The sequence below is a fragment of the Herpailurus yagouaroundi genome, unplaced genomic scaffold, assembly GCF_014898765.1.
Source record: "Herpailurus yagouaroundi ecotype Mexico unplaced genomic scaffold, PumYag 189, whole genome shotgun sequence".
Taxonomy (NCBI): Eukaryota; Metazoa; Chordata; class Mammalia; order Carnivora; family Felidae; genus Herpailurus; species Herpailurus yagouaroundi.
In genome coordinates, this window is record NW_024412420.1 from 13,905,039 (window position 1) to 13,924,257 (window position 19,219).

The 19,219-nt window shown below is 36.5% G+C and overlaps 1 protein-coding gene across 16 annotated transcripts in view; it reads left to right on the forward strand.

The window, feature by feature from the left end:
* Positions 1-19,219, forward strand: part of CDK12 (cyclin dependent kinase 12) — a 78,226-nt gene that overhangs the window by 18,896 nt on the left and 40,111 nt on the right. For all 16 annotated transcript variants that reach the window (XR_005797533.1, XR_005797529.1, XR_005797530.1 and 13 more), the window contains exons 4-11: positions 81-220; positions 949-1,119; positions 5,205-5,394; positions 10,969-11,025; positions 11,350-11,451; positions 16,813-16,890; positions 17,922-18,038; positions 18,512-18,643. Coding sequence is in view for 3 of the 16 variants with exons in the window: in XM_040497377.1 (XP_040353311.1) it covers positions 81-220; positions 949-1,119; positions 5,205-5,394; positions 10,969-11,025; positions 11,350-11,451; positions 16,813-16,890; positions 17,922-18,038; positions 18,512-18,643 (987 nt within the window). In the remaining 13 variants the exon portion in view is untranslated. The remainder of the gene's footprint in view (positions 1-80; positions 221-948; positions 1,120-5,204; positions 5,395-10,968; positions 11,026-11,349; positions 11,452-16,812; positions 16,891-17,921; positions 18,039-18,511; positions 18,644-19,219) is intronic.

Below are 19,219 nucleotides of genomic sequence, written 5' to 3' on the forward strand. Positions count from 1 at the left end.
GTTTTCTTCTTTGAATAGGCTTAAGTGTTTATGATAACTTTTTGGTTTTGGGGGGGGTTCTTTTGTTTTGCCTTTTTTAGAATTTGTTGTCCTCGTTATGGAGAAAGAAGACAAACAGAAAGTGACTGGGGAAAACGCTGTGTGGACAAGTTTGACATTATTGGGATTATTGGAGAGGGAACCTATGGCCAAGTATATAAAGCCAAGGACAAAGACACAGGTAAACATTACCACAAAAGTCTAGATGTCAGAAGTTTAAAAATTTAGCAATACTAATGTAGATTTAGTAGATTTGGCAAAACTAAATTTTGAGTTCTAATTGGTTTCCACAAGTTACTAAAAGACAAAAATTTCCAAAAGAATAATTATTACTGTTTAAAAACCTTCCTCTTCTGTTGCCTGTTGTAAATATTTTATAATAGGCTTGCTAGGAATTGAAGAGAGAGTAAAAGTAAAATTTATAGGTTGCTCTTTGTTTGGTAAGGGGTTAGTCCTTAAAAATAAAAAGAATATTGAATTAAGAAATTCAAGTCTTAAAAAAACAATCAAAGGCAAGAAAGGGAACATGGGTTTTGTTTTTGTTTTTTTTTTTCAACGATTATTTTTATTTTTGGGACAGAGAGAGACAGAGCATGAACGGGGGAGGGGCAGAGAGAGAGGGAGACACAGAATCGGAAACAGGCTCCAGGCCCTGAGCCATCAGCCCAGAGCCCGACGCGGGGCTCGAACTCACGGACCGCGAGATCGTGACCTGGCTGAAGTCGGACGCTTAACCGACTGCGCCACCCAGGCGCCCCTTGTTTTGTTTTTTAAGATATAGAAGTATCTGGCATATAGCATTAAAAGTAAGCTAACTGTGTTTCAGAGCAACTCTGGGCATTTTTCGCCTGTTCATGATGGTGGCCAAAAATGCTGATAATGTAACAGTTTGAATTTGTTGTGTAACAGGAGAGCTGGTAGCCCTAAAGAAGGTGAGACTGGATAATGAAAAGGAGGGCTTCCCGATCACAGCCATTCGTGAGATCAAAATCCTTCGTCAGCTAATCCACCGAAGTGTTGTTAACATGAAGGAAATTGTTACAGATAAACAAGATGCACTGGATTTCAAGAAGGACAAAGGTATTAGCAAGGAACCATGTTTCTACAGAGTAGATTGGTACATCTTACTTTCCTTTCATAGCTTGTTTACCTGTTTGAATTTTTTCTAAAGTGTTATTTTTCTTTTTTAAATTTTTTATTTATGTTTGTTTATTTTTGAGAGTGAGAGAGTCAGAGTGTGAGCAGAGTAGGGGCAGAGAGAGAGGGAGACACAGAATTAGAAGCAGGCTCCAGGCTCTGAGCTGTCAGCACAGAGCCCAATGTGGGGCTCAAACTCACCTACTGTGAGATCACAACCTAAGCCTAAGTCAGACACCCAACTGACTGAGCCACCCAGGCACCCCTTAAGTACTAAATTTTTTATAAAGTCCAACTTCTTTACTGAATCCATAACAGAATTAAGATATTAGTTTTAAAGTTTCTTCCCACAAATTATAATAATTAAACCTAGATTTCCTAGTTATTTTTAAGAATCTCATTTTAAGTAATTTTAAGTAATCTCATTTTTACATTTTATAATGTAACATACATTTTTATAATTTATAAATTACTTATAAATTTATAATACATTCTTTATAATACATTCTTATTTTTACATAGTTTTGCACTTACACAGTTTAGAATTCAAACAGGTATTTCTAAAACAATCTTTAGGTCATATATTTTCCTGGATTTTCCTGGATTTGTAACTTTTTTCTGTTTGGGGGATAAAATTACTCATTTATACTTATGTTTGAAGTGGTCTATATATATCATTTAACCTACTTTTATTGAAGCAAATCTGAAGATTTAGAGATGGGCAACTGAAGAAATGACATCTGTAAATATAGTCTGGAATGTTAAGAGAGAATGTGATTAAAGCACATAAAATTAGGAAGGTAATAGATGAAGTAAGCTGGGCTTATTTATAGAGCCTTAATGATATTAAAGATTAGCACTAGGGAAGTTAGCACTTCTCAAATTTGGTAGAAGCAGTTTTTGTTTGTGTGTTTTGTTTTTAATTTTATTAAGTGGTAGAAGTAGTTTTATTTTTTTTTTTATTTTTATTTTTTCAACGTTTTTTATTTATTTTTGGGACAGAGAGAGACAGAGCATGAACGGGGGAGGGGCAGAGAGAGAGGGAGACACAGAATCGGAAACAGGCTCCAGGCTCCGAGCCATCAGCCCAGAGCCTGACGCGGGGCTCGAACTCACGGACCGCGAGATCGTGACCTGGCTGAAGTCGGACGCTTAACCGACTGTGCCACCCAGGCGCCCCTAGAAGTAGTTTTAAACCAAATGAAAGGAAATTTTGCTTATGTAATGTGTTATGTACTTTGATAAATTTATGGAAGTTAGACCTGAATAGATTAAGAATACTGGATGTATTTCTGGATGTGTCTTAACTTTTTGATTATAAAAATAATATAATGTACAGGTAATTTCTTTAAGGATAAACAAGGAAACATTAATTGGTTGCTTCTAGAGTGGAGCTTACTTTTCCCATGCCATTCTGTATTATTTAAATGGTTTACCATGTACTGTTTAAATTTTTTAATCATAAAATAATAAATAAGTGAATAAATGGATGTAATGCATACCTTTTTTGAAGAAATTGAAAATATGGAAGTCTAAGAAAAAGAAAATGGCATTCTCTCCCACTCCATCCCAGTCTACCATCATCCATAGAAAACCATTATGGTATTAGCATTTTAGCATATTTCTTTCTAAGTACTTTGTATGTATTATACTTGTTTTATCATAACTAAGATCAAAGTATGTTTAGTATTTTATAACTTGTCATAAGCAATTTCTCATGTTATTAACATTTTAATGACTGCATTAGGATAAATCCAAATTTATTTCACCAGTCTCTTTTCAGCAATTAGTTGCCAGTTTATTTTATTTTATTTTTAATTTAATTTAATTTTTTTAGAGTAAGCTCTATGCCCTTGGGGCACCTGGGGGGCTCAATCAGTTGAGTGTCTGACTTAGCTCGGGTCACGATCTCATGGCTTGTGAGTATAAGCCCCGCACTGGGCTCTCTGCTGTCAGCATGGAACCCACTTTGGATCACTTTGGATCCTCCTCCTCCCTCTCTCTTTGCCTCTCTGTCTCTTTCAAAAATGCATAAACATAAAAAAGAAAAGAAAAGTAAGCTCTGTGCCCTACATGAAGCTTGAACTTATGGCTCGGAGATCAAGAGTCACGTGCTGTATTGACTGAGCCAGCCAGGCACCCCAATTAGTTACTAGTTTAAAAAAGTACTGTAGTACTGCATTGAGCATCTTTGTCCATAAATCTTTGCGTTTTGATTGATTGATTTTGTGAGAGAAAGCAAGCAGGGGTGGGGAGGAGAGAACGAGAAGGGAGAGAGAGAGAGAGAAAATAAATCGTAAGCAGCCTCCATGCTCAGCACAGAGCCCAACAAGGGGCTTCATCCCCCAACTTTGGAATCATGAGCTGAGCTGAAATCAAGAGTTTTACACTCAACCAACTGAGCCACCTAGGCACCCCTTGATTTATTTCTTAGTATAGTTTCTTAGAAGTAGAATTATCTGGTTGAAGCGATTTTTTTTTTTTTTTTTAAATCTCTACACCCAACGTGGGACTTGAACTCACAACCCTGAGAGTTGTGAACAAGAGTTGTGGACAAGAGTCACATGTTCTTTCAAATGAGCCAGGCAGATTTCTATATTTAATGTTAGATTACTTTTAAGATAGTAATAATTTATATCCACCAGTGAGTGCCCATCCCACTTTATCCTCCCTCACATTGAGTGTATCTTTTTATTTTATTTTTTTAAGTTTATTTATCTGTTTTGAGAGAGAGCGTGTGCACATGGAAGCAAGGGAGGTGCAGGGAGAGGGAGAGAGAGAATCCCAAGCAGGCTGCACTAACAGCATTGAGCCTGACATGGGGCTAGAACCCATGAAGTATGAGATCATGATCCAGGGCTGAAATAAAGAGTCAGATGCCCAACCAACTGAGCCACCCAGGTGTCCCTGAGTATATCTTTTTAAAAAATTGTCATTTTGATAGGTGAAGTATCCTATCGTTATTTTGGATTGCATTCCTTCTATTACTTCTGAGTTCTTTTTCCATGTTTATCAGTTTTACTTATTTTCTCTTCTTTGAGTTGTCTTTTTGTGTGTTTTGTCTACTTTTGCAGTTTTAGTGTTTTACTTGTTAATTTGTATGAACTCTTAACTAAATCTAAGATATTCCTTTGATGCAGTGGTTCTTAACTTTTGGGCGGTATGGACCTCTTTAAACATCTTATGGGTCCACGCTTTAAAAAAATACATTTAAAATATTGCATACTGTTTCAGGGAGTTCAAAGAGTCCTTGATTTCTGTGTACTAGATTAAGAATCCTTGCCTTTATGCTGTTAAGAGACAGAATTTTAGATTGGATACGTAATTGTCTAACTAGGTCTGGTATTTTTTATGTTACGATATTTGCCTCTGTCACACACCCTGCTAAAGTGGAGAAAGATAGCATGGATTTCAAATCTTTTACAGTTCTCTTAGCATGCTTCTTCTTTAATTTACTTTTAAATTTAGGGAGTTTAATTAGATGGCTCATTTTCTTTCAGTTCTTAAATACTATAAATTTCACTAATAATTTATACTACATATACTGTGCTGTCCCTGGCATATTATGAGTCCTATTAAATATAACTAAGGTAAAGACTTACACAGTAGCCATAGACAGTGATGGCATTGTAACAAATGGGCATGGTTGTGTGTTACAAATAAAGCTTTATTTACAGTGATAAACAACAGACTGGATTTGACCCAAGGCCTGTAATTTGCCAACTGACTTAGATTGTAAAAGATTAATAATACAGCTTGATATCGGGACAGTTGTCCTCCTTAAGAAGAAAATAGTCCAAAGAGCACTGGGTTAGGAGTCCGAAGAGTGATTCAGATAAGTAGTTCTGTTATTATTAGAAAGGGCAAGTTATTCAAGTACTCTGAGTTTCAGTTCCTTTATCTGTAAAATGAAGCAATTGCTTCAAAGAACCTTATGGTCCACTCCAAAATAATAGTGAAATTTGAGGCATTGTCATTTCAGCATCCTTTTCCTCTTGTTTTTAATTTTTTCTTTCATTTTTGTGTAGGTGCCTTTTACCTTGTATTTGAGTATATGGACCATGACTTAATGGGACTGCTAGAATCTGGTTTGGTGCACTTTTCTGAGGACCATATCAAGTCATTCATGAAACAGCTAATGGAAGGATTGGATTACTGTCACAAAAAGAATTTCCTGCATCGGGATATTAAGTGTTCTAACATTTTGCTGAACAACAGGTAACATAGTAACCAAATGAGGCATTTTCTCCCTCTTTTCTGACCCATTTAGTTTCAGCTAGTTAATTGATGATAGGTAGACCCAGTGATGTAGTTTTTTGCATTTACATACAACTGATGTTTGTACTGTAGGAATAACTTATGATTGGGGTACTCTGATAGCAGAGCCTTTAGACTCAATGTTGGTAAGGAATTAACAGAGGTAGGATTGTAAAGCTTTTTAAATTGCAAACATTTTAGGGAACCACTTACATCACTACAGGAGTATTCAGAGAGCTTTTTGCCATAGCTAGTAAATATTACTGTGGTCCTGGAAAATTAAAACACACATTGAGTTCTCAGTGAAATTCTCACTTGTTTAGTGAGGAGAAACATGCCTGCTTTTTTAGCTGCTGTTGAGACTTTTTCAGTATCAAATTTCAGAGTAAACACAGGTGTAGCTGGTGGTTGACCTCTCTGCTGAGCACTTACTCCCAGGTTTTAATAGCATAGACAGACAGGGATTTGGTGATGAACAGTGTTAAATCCTCAGAAGTTTTAATCATCTGCTTTCTTCTTCTCTGGCTATTTGTCTAAACTATATTGATGATATCAGGTGTATGTATTATGCACATTAGTCTTTGGTAAATAGCCCTACCAGTTGAGGAATAAAAAGCAAATCTGATACTATTGAAATCATACCAGTGTTTGGTTCTTTTGGCATTTGGGCTGTTTATAGCTATCTTTGCGTGATTCACCCACTCTTTTAAACATTTCTATTTAATTATATTTGGCAAAAATTAGATAGAGATTAGAGTGATATGACCTATTTCACATCTTTGTGAAGTGAGGTGACCAACCATCCAGAGTTGCCCAGGGACTGTTCTAGTTTTATTTTTTATTTTTGTTTTTTTTCTTTAAAGTTTTTTATTTTTAAGTAATTTCTACACCCATTGTGGGGCTCAGACCCACAACACTGAGATCAAGAGTTGCATGCTCCACCAGCTGAGCTAGCCAGGTACCCCTGTCCTGGTTTTAGCATCGAAAGTCCCATATGGGATAGTTGGTCACTGGAAAGCTCAGAGTTTATAGGGGAGCTAAACAAATAAATTGCTCAATCCAGTAAACAGTTACTAAGCCCCCCTGCCTTTTTTACATAATGTCTACACCCACTGTGAGGCTTGAGCTCACAACCCCAAGATGAAGAGTCAAATGCTCTATCAGCTGAAGCAGCCAGGCCCCTCTAAACCCCTTGAATTTGGGAGCATCTGGGAAGGTGGAATCTTGAGGAATGGATAGGAATTTATCAGAAAGTCTAACAACAGAGGATTAAATTTCTAAGCAAAAGAAATTGCATGGGCAAAAGCACATAAATGTGAAAATAACATGTTATATGTGGGAAAATGTAAACAGGTAGGTATTGCTAGGGCAAGAAGAGTGAAGCTCATAATGGGGAGATGAAGCCGGACAGTTGTAAGGAGCGAATTTAAGGATCTTGTATATCTTGCTGAGGAGTTTATACTGTCTATAGGTGACAATGATTGAATGGTGCTGGTGTGGTTATACAGTTAATTTGGTTGGCTATTTTTTTTAAGTTATACAGTTAGTGCATATTTTAAATTATTTTATATGATGTATATATTTATTTTATATATTTTGTACTTAAATACCTTTTGAGACAAAACATCATGTTAAAAAGAGTATTCCTTTCTGTCACTATCTCTGTGACCCATAATTTTCATTAAAACTGGGCTTGGTTAATCTACATCCATAGTGATAATGCTTCAAGAATTTAATGATGATGACTATTAGCTTATAGCTATCTGGACTATAGCATATACTTTTTTTTGTTCGATTTGTTCTTCCATGGTGGGGAGGGATGTCTCAGGCCAGGGAATGACTGCAGTCCTACTTGGTGTCCTTTCTAGTGGGTTAAGCCCCTCCCTGTCTTCTTATATTCAGGAAGCTGATAAGGTTCTAGATTAAACTGAATTTCCTCCCGAGGTTACTAAGCAGGATGCAGGAGTCTCATGGTCTAATCTGATCCATCCAGCCTCTAATCTTGCCCATTTAGCTCTGTCTACACAAAGAATTCTGGGTGAGATGGCCTGGAGAAAATGGTAAGGAGCCCTCAGCTGGACAAGGAAGCAAGAGCAATTGATAAGAGAGAGAGGAGAGCACTTGGGCTCCATGGTGTTCATTATATCTTTATTACACAAGTATAAATGAGACCAACTTATTTTAGATGGTAGAGAGACACAATTAGTCTTCTCTTTTAGAAGAAACACTAAATGGTCACTCTAATAGGGTATATATAGACTGGAGGTAGGGAGAACATTATAAAAAGAACACCTATTAAAAACACCATAAGAAATGGTCAGTGCTTAAACTAACCAATTCCTTGCTAATAGAGATGGACAGGATAAATTTTGTGAATGAGTAGATTTTGGTGAGTGAACAAATGTTGGAGAATGAATGAAAGTACTTTAACTCCCAGACTTCTACCTTAAGAAACTAACTCGATGAGTGGTATAATGGTCAATATAGGGAATATAGAAGGAAGAGCAGGATAGATGAGTGAAGAGTAAATCCCGTTTGGATATGGCTGTTGCACATCTAGGATAGTGATATCTGACTAATAGGCATATGGTCACATTGAAGTTCCAAACTAGCAATGTAGTTCAGGAGTTAGCAAGCAGAGAAAAGGTGTCAGAAGATGGAACCTAAGGGAATGGTCAGATATGAAGGAAATAAGGAAATATTATGAATGTAAATTAGACAGGTTTAAGAAGTGAATAGTCATAGATGTCAGGTGATGCAGACAGATTATAAGACATAAGAAGGAATCTGAAAATTAAAAGGTCAGCATTGACATTGTGGGGCAAATTGGTGGGTAGCACAGTTAGTGGGAAGGTGCTGGTAGGAAGGTCTTTAATTTTTAATTTAAGGATGCAGAGGTTTGAGCATATATAAATACTAAGAGAAAAAAATCAATAGGGAGAAGTTGAAGATTCAAGAAAAAACTAAAATAACTTAAAGGAACAAGGTTCTAGAAGAAATGAAATCAAGGTCACAGGTGATAGTGGTCACAAGTATAAGTGTTGATTATCCTTCAACAAGAGAGATTGACACATTTTTTTCTGTAACTGAAAGGAAAGAAAAAGGAGAGCTATAGATGCAATTAAGGTTATACAGGTAAAAGGATGTTAAGTAGCTCCTACCTGATGATTTTTGTTTTCAGTGAAGAAGGTCATTTACTGAGAGGGGAGGGGATAGATTAGGAAATATGCTAGGTTCTCAGTGACGTTTAGATTTAGCCTAACTTGCATAACTGTTTGCTGTCATTTTATAGTCCTATGTGCTTCCTATAGTCCATTTTAAAGAGTGTGCTTCACTTCACTGTGCTTCAGTCTTGGATCATCTCAGGTTCTCAAGAGTGAGGATGCTGAGAAATTTGAGGAACTCTTTTTGTCTCAATATAGGGCTCAAGTCAGCTAGTCCTTTCCTTTTTGCTTTTTATTCATTTCAACTTAAAAATGTAATGATGTTTGGGGCAAGTGGATACGGTGCCAATAATCTTTACCAGGAATGATAAGGGTTTCTGTAATGTAAAATTTTGTTGCTAGTAGTTACTTGGTTTTAACTTTGAGGAGCACCTCCTGCCATAGCCTCTTTTTTCTATCTCACTTGAATGCCTGATCTCAGCTGTCAGGTACCTGAGGTATCTCCAGTACCTTAAAAAAAAGAGTGAGCTGGCTTACATTCCCCAAGAAGGAACACAAGTGGTAAATGTGAATAAATAGGCTATACAAGAATTTAGGTAAATATGATTAATCCAAAATAGTTAAGAATTTTAAGTTTTCTGACATTTTGTGTTATAGTTTATTAAAATATTACTTAACATCACTATCAAAGAATATTTAGCAGAGTGAAACATGGGTGTGAGCCTTTTATGGGATGGTTCTCAAAAGTGTGGTTCTCAGACCCATAGATGCATTGGCATCATCTATGGGCTTGTTAGAAATGTGAGTTCATGAGCTATGACCTGCTGAGTCGGCATCTCTGGGAATGAGGCCCAGGAAACTTTTTTTTTAAAAAATATTTATTTATTTTTGAGAGGGAGAGTGAGCAAGCACGAGTGGGGGAAGGGCAGAGAGAGAAGGGGACAGGATCCAAAGGTGGCTCTGCACTGACAGCAGCAAGTCTGAGGTGGGGCCCAAACTCACAAACTATGAGATCATGACCTGAGCCAAAGTTGGATGCTCAACTGACTGAGCCAGACATCCCAGGAAACTTTTAATAAGCTTTCCATGTGATTCTTATTTCATATGAAAGTTTGAGAACCCCTATAAGATCATAGTTATTTATCTTTATGATACAGGAAATGATGGCAATATGTTGGTAAAAGAGACCTCATTCATCATAAAAATTGTGTGCTCAGATCAAAGCCATGTTCCTGGTTTGAAAAAATCTGTTAGGGGCACCTGGGGGGCTCAGTTGGTTGAGTGGCCAACTTTTACTTTCTGCTCAGGTCATGATCTCATGGTTTGTGGGATTGAGCCCTGCATCAAGGAGGGGCAGAGAGAGAGGGGGAGAGAGAGAATCCCAAGCAGGGTTCATGCCATCAGCACAGAGCCCGACCTGGCATTCAGTCTCACAAAACAATCTCACGAACCGTGAGATCATGACCTGAGCTGAAATCAAGAGTTGAACGCTCAACCGACTGAGCCACCCAGGTGCCCCTGTAATGTGTTTTGTATAGCTAGTGTCTTCAAGCCAGAATTGATCAAGGTTTATCATTAAGTTAGAACAGCTCATTCCTTCTTTCCCCAACAAGTATTTAATCTAGCAGGGTTTTTTTTTGTTTGTTTATTTTGAGAGAGAGCACAAGTGGAGGGTGCAGAGAGAGAGCAAGAGAGAGAATATGAAACAGGCTGCACACTGTCAGCACAGAACCTGAGGTGGGGCTCGAATTCATGAACTGTGAGATCATGACTGAGCCAAAGTTGGATGCTTAATGGACTGAGCCACCCACATGCCCCTAACCTAGCAGGTTTTAGCAACTGTTGTTTGCCAAGAAATAAAAGGAATATTTAGTTAAGGAGTCAAATCCAAAAATACGGTAGTAGTCTAAAAAGAAAACCTTAGGGGAGCCTGGGTGGCTCAGTTGGTTGAGCATCGGACTTCGGCTCAGGTCATGATCTCGCGGTCTGTGGGTTCGAGCCCTGCGTCGGGCTCTGTGCTGACAGCTCAGAGCCTGGAGCCTGCTTCGGATTCTGTGTCTCCCTCTCTCTCTGCCCCTCCCCCACTCATGCTCTGTTTCTCTCTCTCTCTCTCTCTCTCTCTCTCTCTCTCTCTCTCTCTTTCTCTGTCAAAAATAAACATTAAAAAAAATTTTTTTTAAAGAAAACCTTAAGTATTTGTAAACTGGGGTAGTCAAAAGAGGTTTAATCTGGATGTGTGACCATTAAGAGTAGAACTAAGATAGCAGATGTTAAAATTCCTTTAACTCCTAAACTTGTGCTTGACTGTTTAGATTTAATTAGGAAGCCACTACTGTTACTTATAAAAATAAATTGTTTTTTTGTTTTACAGTGGACAAATCAAACTAGCAGATTTTGGACTTGCTCGACTCTATAACTCTGAAGAGAGGTGAGGCATTCATCATTGCAAGTTGCAGTAACTTTCAGAATTCCCTAATTTTCTAAATATGTTACCACCTAGATTTTAGATAGTAGATTCTGTCTAAATTCTTGAATCAGCCTCAGACTGAAATAAATCAACCCAAATTAGAATGGAAGTTATTTTTTCATCTCTTACTCCTCCAGTTTACTTTTGAACTATTAGATTGTTAGGGAGCTGTTTTGACAATCCCATTTTCAATTGGCAGCTATTCCTCTTTGCATTTAATTTTATAAGTATTTTTTCATCAGAAGCCGTTGTAAGTTTATGTCATGGTTACTTTTTACATTTCAGTCGCCCTTATACAAACAAAGTCATCACCCTGTGGTATCGACCTCCAGAACTTCTGCTGGGAGAGGAGCGTTACACACCAGCTATTGATGTTTGGAGCTGTGGGTAAGCCTCTGTGCTTTTTCTTTTGTTTATAATTTATGTATTATTGAACTGGTATCTGTTTTCTCTCTACATTGGCTTTTGTAGCTTTTCTTTAAGTTTGAAAGGATGGGTATAAACTTTTAGATAGAATTCAGGGAAATCTGTTGAATGTTTCCTAATCTTCTTTAAATTTTTATTTAGATAATCATTTATTTTTGGAGACAACATGTTTTTGTTTTGTTTTTTTCTTAATTTTTATTTATTTATTTTTGAGAGAGAGGGGGAGGGAGAAAGGGAGCAAGCAGGGGAGGGGCAGAGAGACAGAGACACACAGAATCTGAAGCACGCTCCAGGCTCTGAGCTGTCAGCACAGAGCCCATCACGGGGCTTGAACCCACAAACTGAGATCAGGACCTGAGCCAAAGTCGGATGCTTAACCAGCTGAGCTACCCAGGTGCCCTGAGACACGTTTTTTAAAACATTTCCTCAAAACGTCTTTTTTTTTTTTTTAACATCATTTGAATTCAGATCCAAATACATTCAAATAAAGTCCATAGATTGCAGTTGATTATCTCAAGTCTTTTAATTGTAGCTTCTCCTTCCATTTCTCTTGAGGTCCCCGCCACCCTCCCCCCACCCCCAGTAATTTCCTTAGTAGAAACTATGTCATTTTTGTCTGTTCCCACAGTCTGAATTTTGTTGATTGCATCTTCACTGTGTTTTTTGTTGTTTTAGCATGGTTTTCTATCCCTTTTATTTCCTGTAAATTGTAGGTGAATTTATGTTTGATTTCCAATTATCCACTGACCCTGAAATTACTTCACAGGTGGTTTTGAGTACCTCTGGAAGTTTATAGTTAATGATACATCAAAGTTGGGGGTAGGTGGCAATAGGAGCCTCTGCCCAGAGTATAGTCAAGAACTAGGTATGTTATCTGTAGACAAGTTAAAAGCAATAAAACAATAGTTTGCTTTTATTATCATATTATACAGGCAATTCTAAACAATGCTTGATAAAATATTCATCCCTAACAGGGCAGATTTACACATACACATGCACGCACGCACACACACACATGCCCCACTTTACATAATATACAATCTCTTTTTGAAATGTCAGCTATTAATGATCCACCTTCATTTATTCATTTGTGATTGTTTGTGATGGTGATATTCTAATTATATTATTCCTTCCTGGAATAAAGATAACATTTACTTTACTAACCCTAGGTACGAGCCACATAGAAAAAGTTAGATATAAAGCTTTAATTCTCTCGTTTTACTCACCAGTTTTCAGTGTAATGAGGTAGTTTCCTAGTATCCTTCAAAGATGACCAAAGAGAGGGTTTGGGGTGGGTTTTTTTGTTTGTTTCTGTTTTTTTAGTTTCATTATGAACTCATGGATTTAAACATGTTTTATATGTTTTAATCCGTTACGGTTATCATCTTATTCCTATTCACATTTTTCAATCTTTGACCAGTGGGAGGGAGTTTAGTGGGTCCTTTCCACACAACTGTAGTGTTTGATAGCCTTCCTTGTTTGCTGGTTCCAGGCTCATCCTATTCATTTCCTGCCCTAGACCTGAAATCAGCCATTCCTTTTAGTGGAAAATAATACTTAGAGACGATAGTCTGTGTATTAGGAACATAGACATTTTAAATGGGCCATGTTCGTTGTTTCTGATACTGTATGATTTATGCATACACACTCTGTCCTTGACCTGCATACCTTAGGATTCTGACATATACTTGCCAGTGGAGCTTATCACTTTTTCCCATTCATTCCCTCCTCTATTAATGTTAGTCTTTAAAACTGCAGGGGTTTTATTTCAAAATTCAAAAGGGTCAAAGAAAAGGAGAGCATAATTTCATTGGTAGCCTCCCCAATTGAAATGAAGCTTTAGTTAAATTTTACTGATTCAAGCTGGGTATGTTTGTGTTCTGGACTATTTGCTTTAACAGTATTAGCATTTAAATTGTCACAACTAGGCTCTAAAGTTAACGCCCCATTAAGATACACAGGGAAAGTTCATAGCTCTGTTGGTACTATTATTTCAGTGTGTGCAACCTGCCACCTCAGTGTAGTAGCAAAGTATTGATTACATAATAATATCTTCCCCACCAAAGAACTAGAACTGAAATAAAACACCAAAACACAACTTGGAAATTAAAATTATAGAAGATTAGGCTTTAAATAAAGCCCAGTAACTTCATTGAATTGAGATTTTGCTAGACTCTTGATGTGAGCTTGCTACTTTGGTGCGTGGAATTCTCTCTGAAGGAGAAACTAGAAAGACTGGTACAACGAATTATGTCTAGATTCTGAAAACCCACCTGGGTTGGTTGGTTTGTTTTTCTTTCTGCTTATTTTATCAGTTGTGACAACACTGTATTTGGAATTTGATTTAGCAGTTTATGTTGGAAACAGAATTAAACTTGACTTTTACTTTTCTATTTCTGGATAAGATTTGAGTGAATATGGAAGTGAGAATTTGTCATTTGAGGTTAACAAATGCTAATAGAAAGGTGCTAATAACTTTAAAAACTAGCTTTGTTTTGCTTCTCAAATTTAGTCAAGCTAAAGAATTTCAAAGTAAAACTATAAATACTGCTTTTGTATTAGCAAATCTAATTTCAAAGCATAGGCCAGAGAAGAGATTCTTTGTCCATTTGTTTTCTTACTTTTCAAAAAACAAAATATTTTAGGCATACAAAAAAGTACAGAGTAGTCATGTAATTTTTTACATTTGTTTTAAATTTATCTTGATATGGGGGGATGGGTTAAATAGGTGATTGAAATTAAGGAGTGCACTTGTGATAAGCACTGGGTGATGTATGGAACTGTTGAATTACTATATTGTACACCAGAAACTAATATAATAACACTGTATGTTAACTAACTGGAATTAAAATTAAAACTAACTAACTAAATTAAATAAATAGATTTATTTTGATATAATTTCAAATATACAAGAGTTACTAAAAAGGACAAAGAACGTTAGTATAGCTTTTATCCATATTCATTAAAATTTTTTAATCTTTCAATTGAGGTATGCAATAAGCTGCATATGTTTAAAATGTACAATTGAAGTTTTGACATATTGTATACACTAGTGAAACCATCACCACAACCAAGACAAAAGTTTCCATGTGTTCCTTTGTAATCTCTCTCTTCTGTCCCACACTATCCTAGGCAACAACTGTTCTGCTTTCTATCACTATAAATTGATTTCCATTTCTGGAATTTTATACAAATGGAATCATACAGTATATGTTCATTCTTTTTTCCCTTTTGCATCTTTTACTCAGCATAATTATTTTGAGATTTATTCATGTTAGATTCACTAAAATTTAGCATCTTGCCACATTTGCTTTTTATATTCATATGTTTATGTATGTGTATTTATATCATACAACATAAAGTATATAAATAGAATAAAATTGTGTATATGCACACATCTTTTTTCCAGAACTATTGAAAGTAGTTGTACATGACATCCTCCTTACCATTTAATATTTAATGTACATTTCTTTTTTTTTTTTAATGCGTATTCATTTTTGAGAGAGAGAGCATGTGCGGAGAGGGACAGAGAGGTAGACATAGAGTCTGAAGCAGGCTCCAGGCTCTGAGCTGTCAGCATAGAGCCCAATGTGGGGCTTGAACTCACGAACTGTGAGATCATGACCTGAGCTGAAGTCGGATGCTTAACTGACTGAGCCACCCAGGCTCCCCTTTAATGTACATTTCTTAAGAACAAAGATATTCTTATATAAAATCAGAGTAGCATTATCAAATTCAGGAAATTTAACAATGATACACTATATTTTAAAGTAGTTTAGCTTACATTCCATGTTCTTACTTTTTCAGTACCCTAATAACATCCTGGAAACAATACCTCACCTGATAAAGGATTTGATCCAGTATCATGTATTACATTTAGTTCTCATTCTTTACTCTGAAATAGTTCCTTAACCTTTGTCTTTCATGTATATACATAAAATTTTTTAAATGTTTTATTTATTTTTTGAGGGGGGGGGGCACAGAGCCTGATGTGGGGCTCAAACCCACAAACTGAGATCATGACCTGAGTCAAAGTTGGACGTTTAACCAACTTGAGATTCGATATATTTTTTAAATGTTTGTTTATTTATTTATTTAATGTTTATTTATTTTTGAGACAGGGAGAGAACATGAGTGGGGGAGGGGCAGAGAGAGAAGGAGACAGAGGATCCAAAGTGGGCTCAATGCTGAGGGCAGAAAGCCCAGTCCAGGGCTCAAATTCACGAATGAAAGATCATGACCTGAGCCGGAGTCAGATGCTTAACTGACTGAGACTCCAAGATGCTCCGACACTTACATTTTGAAGGACAGACCAGCTACTATATAGGTTCATATTATGAAGTTTTGGCTGGAATATTGCATAAGTGTTCTTTTCAAGGTATCACATTTATACTTAAATGAACCCTGTTTCGTTCTTATTGATGATGTTAATTTTGTTCACTCAGTTAAGGTGTTGTCTTTTTTTTCCCACTAAATAGTTACTAGATTTCCTTTTGTAATTAAGTAATTTGTGGAGACATACCTGGGGACTTTGTAAATATGTATTATTTTGGAAGGCATTTGCAAAATGGAAAAAGCATTTAAGCATAATGTATTTGAAAGTCCTATTGAAACTGATTCTGGGTGATGACAATAAATGCTTCTTTACAAGTACAGTGCCAAGAGGGCTATAGTATATTGCACATTCTACAGAGCAAATGAATGGAAAAAGCTAATCTCTTTATAGGAACTGCTGAGCATCCTTGTAAAATTGAAGTGTGGGTTTTTTAGTGTTTATTTCCTTAATTTACAATGGAATTGGTAGAAAAGGACTCTGACTCATTTTCTTTGCTTGTAGACCGTCCTTTATAGATGGTAAAAGTTTGATCGCCTGGCAAATTTAAATTCTTAATATTGTCTATTCTCACCACAAGAAATATTTTCTTTTTTTTTTAAATTTTTTTAAATTTAATTTTATTTTTTAACATTTATTCATCTTTGAGAGACAGAGAGAGACAGAGCATGAGCAGGGAAGGGGCAGAGAGAGGGAGACACAGAATCTGAAGCAGGCTCCAGGCTCTGAGCTGTCAGCACAGAGCCCGACGCGGGGCTCGAACTCACGAACCACGAGATCATGACCTGAGCTGAAGTCGGCTGCTCAACCGACTGAGCCACCCAGGCGCCCCAAGAAATATTTTCTTTTACAAAATTCAGACACTGCAATTTGGGGCTTATTTACAACATGTAATATCAAATTCTGCCAGATATACTATAAAAATTTTTTGAGACACACTTTAGGCTCCGGGGATTTCTCTCCTGACCTTTCAATTTTACTCTTTCTAGATGCATCCTTGGGGAACTGTTCACAAAGAAGCCTATTTTTCAAGCCAATCTGGAACTGGCTCAGCTAGAACTGATCAGGTACAGCTGTGCATGTGTTCTGAGTGCCCAGGTGTGATAGGTCATTTCATCCTCTAATTTCTAATACTTTTCAGTCATTCTACTAAAAGTTAACTTTATGCTTATATCCAAGTATTCTCAAGTCAGTATATATCCAAGTATATTCTCAGTCAGATTTACCACATATTTTATCATGGGCTATATATGTAAAGAAATTATATTCCTCCTTTTTAGGTCTTACTAAGGGTCTTAGTTTTTAGGTTCCCCCTTTTTAGACTTTTTAGGTCTTTGCATATTTTTTATTCTTCATATAAAAGCATGTCATTTTCAAGGTAGCTGTTTTATTCTTAGGTTAGATTAAGATGAGCTGTATTCAGCAAACATTTATTAAGCCTGTTCCATAACAAATTCCTTTTTTTGTTAAACTTTAAGGTTTAGAGATAAGTAAGATAGGTCCCTGCTTTCAGAGAGCTCAAAGTTTAGTAAGTGATACAGCATGTAAACAGATAATTATAAAATAGAACCTAAACTAGAGGATTTGGGGAAGGACTGGGGTTGTTGTAATCAATATAAGTAAAGAGAAGAATACAACAGGCTAATGTAGACTTCTTTAAAGGTGGTGTATAACTCATTATTGTGCATTAAATTCAATTTTCTATCAAAATTTTTAGGCTCTCTTCTGCTAATTTTCCCTATAGGAACATTATATGACCAGCTCAGCACTTTGAAATTAATACTAACTGAACAGAACATAATTGATAATGATAACCTTTATGGAGGTTTAAAAACATGTTTTACAAAATCAAGTATATGCATCATTTTGGACTATTTTGCCAGTATTTTCTCTTCATTATCTTGTAACCAGCTCTTTCTGTCCTATTTCTTCTGTCCTTAAAGCAGTGAGGTCAGGTTTTACCTTTCTGCATGCTCTCTAATTTAATAAGCTAAGATTCCCCAGACCTCGGGAGGTAATAATTTCTGCTTCTGTAATCTCCAGAATTCACAATGCTGACTCATTTACTTCTTGTTTTGGCTTTTTGCTTTGTTTTCAGTCGACTCTGTGGTAGCCCTTGTCCAGCTGTGTGGCCTGATGTTATCAAGCTGCCCTACTTCAATACCATGAAACCGAAGAAGCAATATAGAAGGCGTCTGCGAGAAGAATTCTCTTTGTGAGTTTGGCAAAAATGTACATCTGGTTTCTGTGTTTGGCTGGAGTTTAGACTTGACTTTCCTAGCTTAGGGAGTTAGTGTTGTCCCAACTTATGGCAGCACACCATAGGAAAACATTTTTTTTTTAACAGTATATGAATTTTATCATAGTTTTGTTGTAATTTTCTCTTATGAAGGCTTTAGATGAAAAAATAAATCATTTTATTGTGAGGAATATATAAATTTTCTCATAGTCCTTTTGATATTCCCATAATAAAAAGAGAATGGAACTGCTGGCTTCATGTTTTTTACTTGTATTATATAGCATTGCATAAATCCTCTGTGGGAGCAGATCTGCTTGCTTGTTTTGCCAGCTTTTAGTTCCTTTTCCACAGTTTTACATGGAGGTGGAAATTCAGAGACCTTTGACCTAAGGTTATAGGTTTAAGAACTATGGGGTCATTGTGAACTTGTTCTTTCTTCCTTTCCACAGCATTCCTTCGGCAGCACTTGATTTACTGGACCACATGCTGACACTAGATCCTAGCAAACGTTGCACAGCTGAACAGACTCTACAGAGTGACTTCCTTAAAGATGTTGAGCTCAGCAAAATGGATCCTCCAGAGTAAGTGCTGGTGGCCAAGTAGTGATCCTAAACCCCCTAAACCTTAGGAGATGTGTAGCTCAAAATAATAGGTTTTTAGAAGGAACTGCAAATGGCTGAGTCCCAAATGGAGAGGTGCCCTTGAGTATTATGATTGATAAGAGGTTTTATTGCTTAATGTTTTTAAACAAGGAATACATTTAGATACGATATTTGTTCTAATTTGACTCAAACTATTTATTACCCTGTACATACAGCCTCTTTAAAGTATTCCTTCTAGTTTTTGCTCTTACCTGTTCCATTTGCTTGAATCCCCCATGTCTGTGGTGACCATGTATATCCCACACTTGGCAAGGGCAGTTCTAATTTTAAATAGCTTGTTACTATTGGGTCATATGTCCTGAATTATTTGATGTTGAAAATATCTTTGAACGTGTCTCTCTTTCATCAGAATCTTATGCATTTTCTGTATTCTATAGGATCTTCTGAAGTTTTACTCTCATGTTTCACATTTGGCCAATAATGTGACATTGTATGACTGACAGCATTATAGTTTTCATGTCAGAGTTTTTGGGTATTTTTTTCTTACATAGAGAA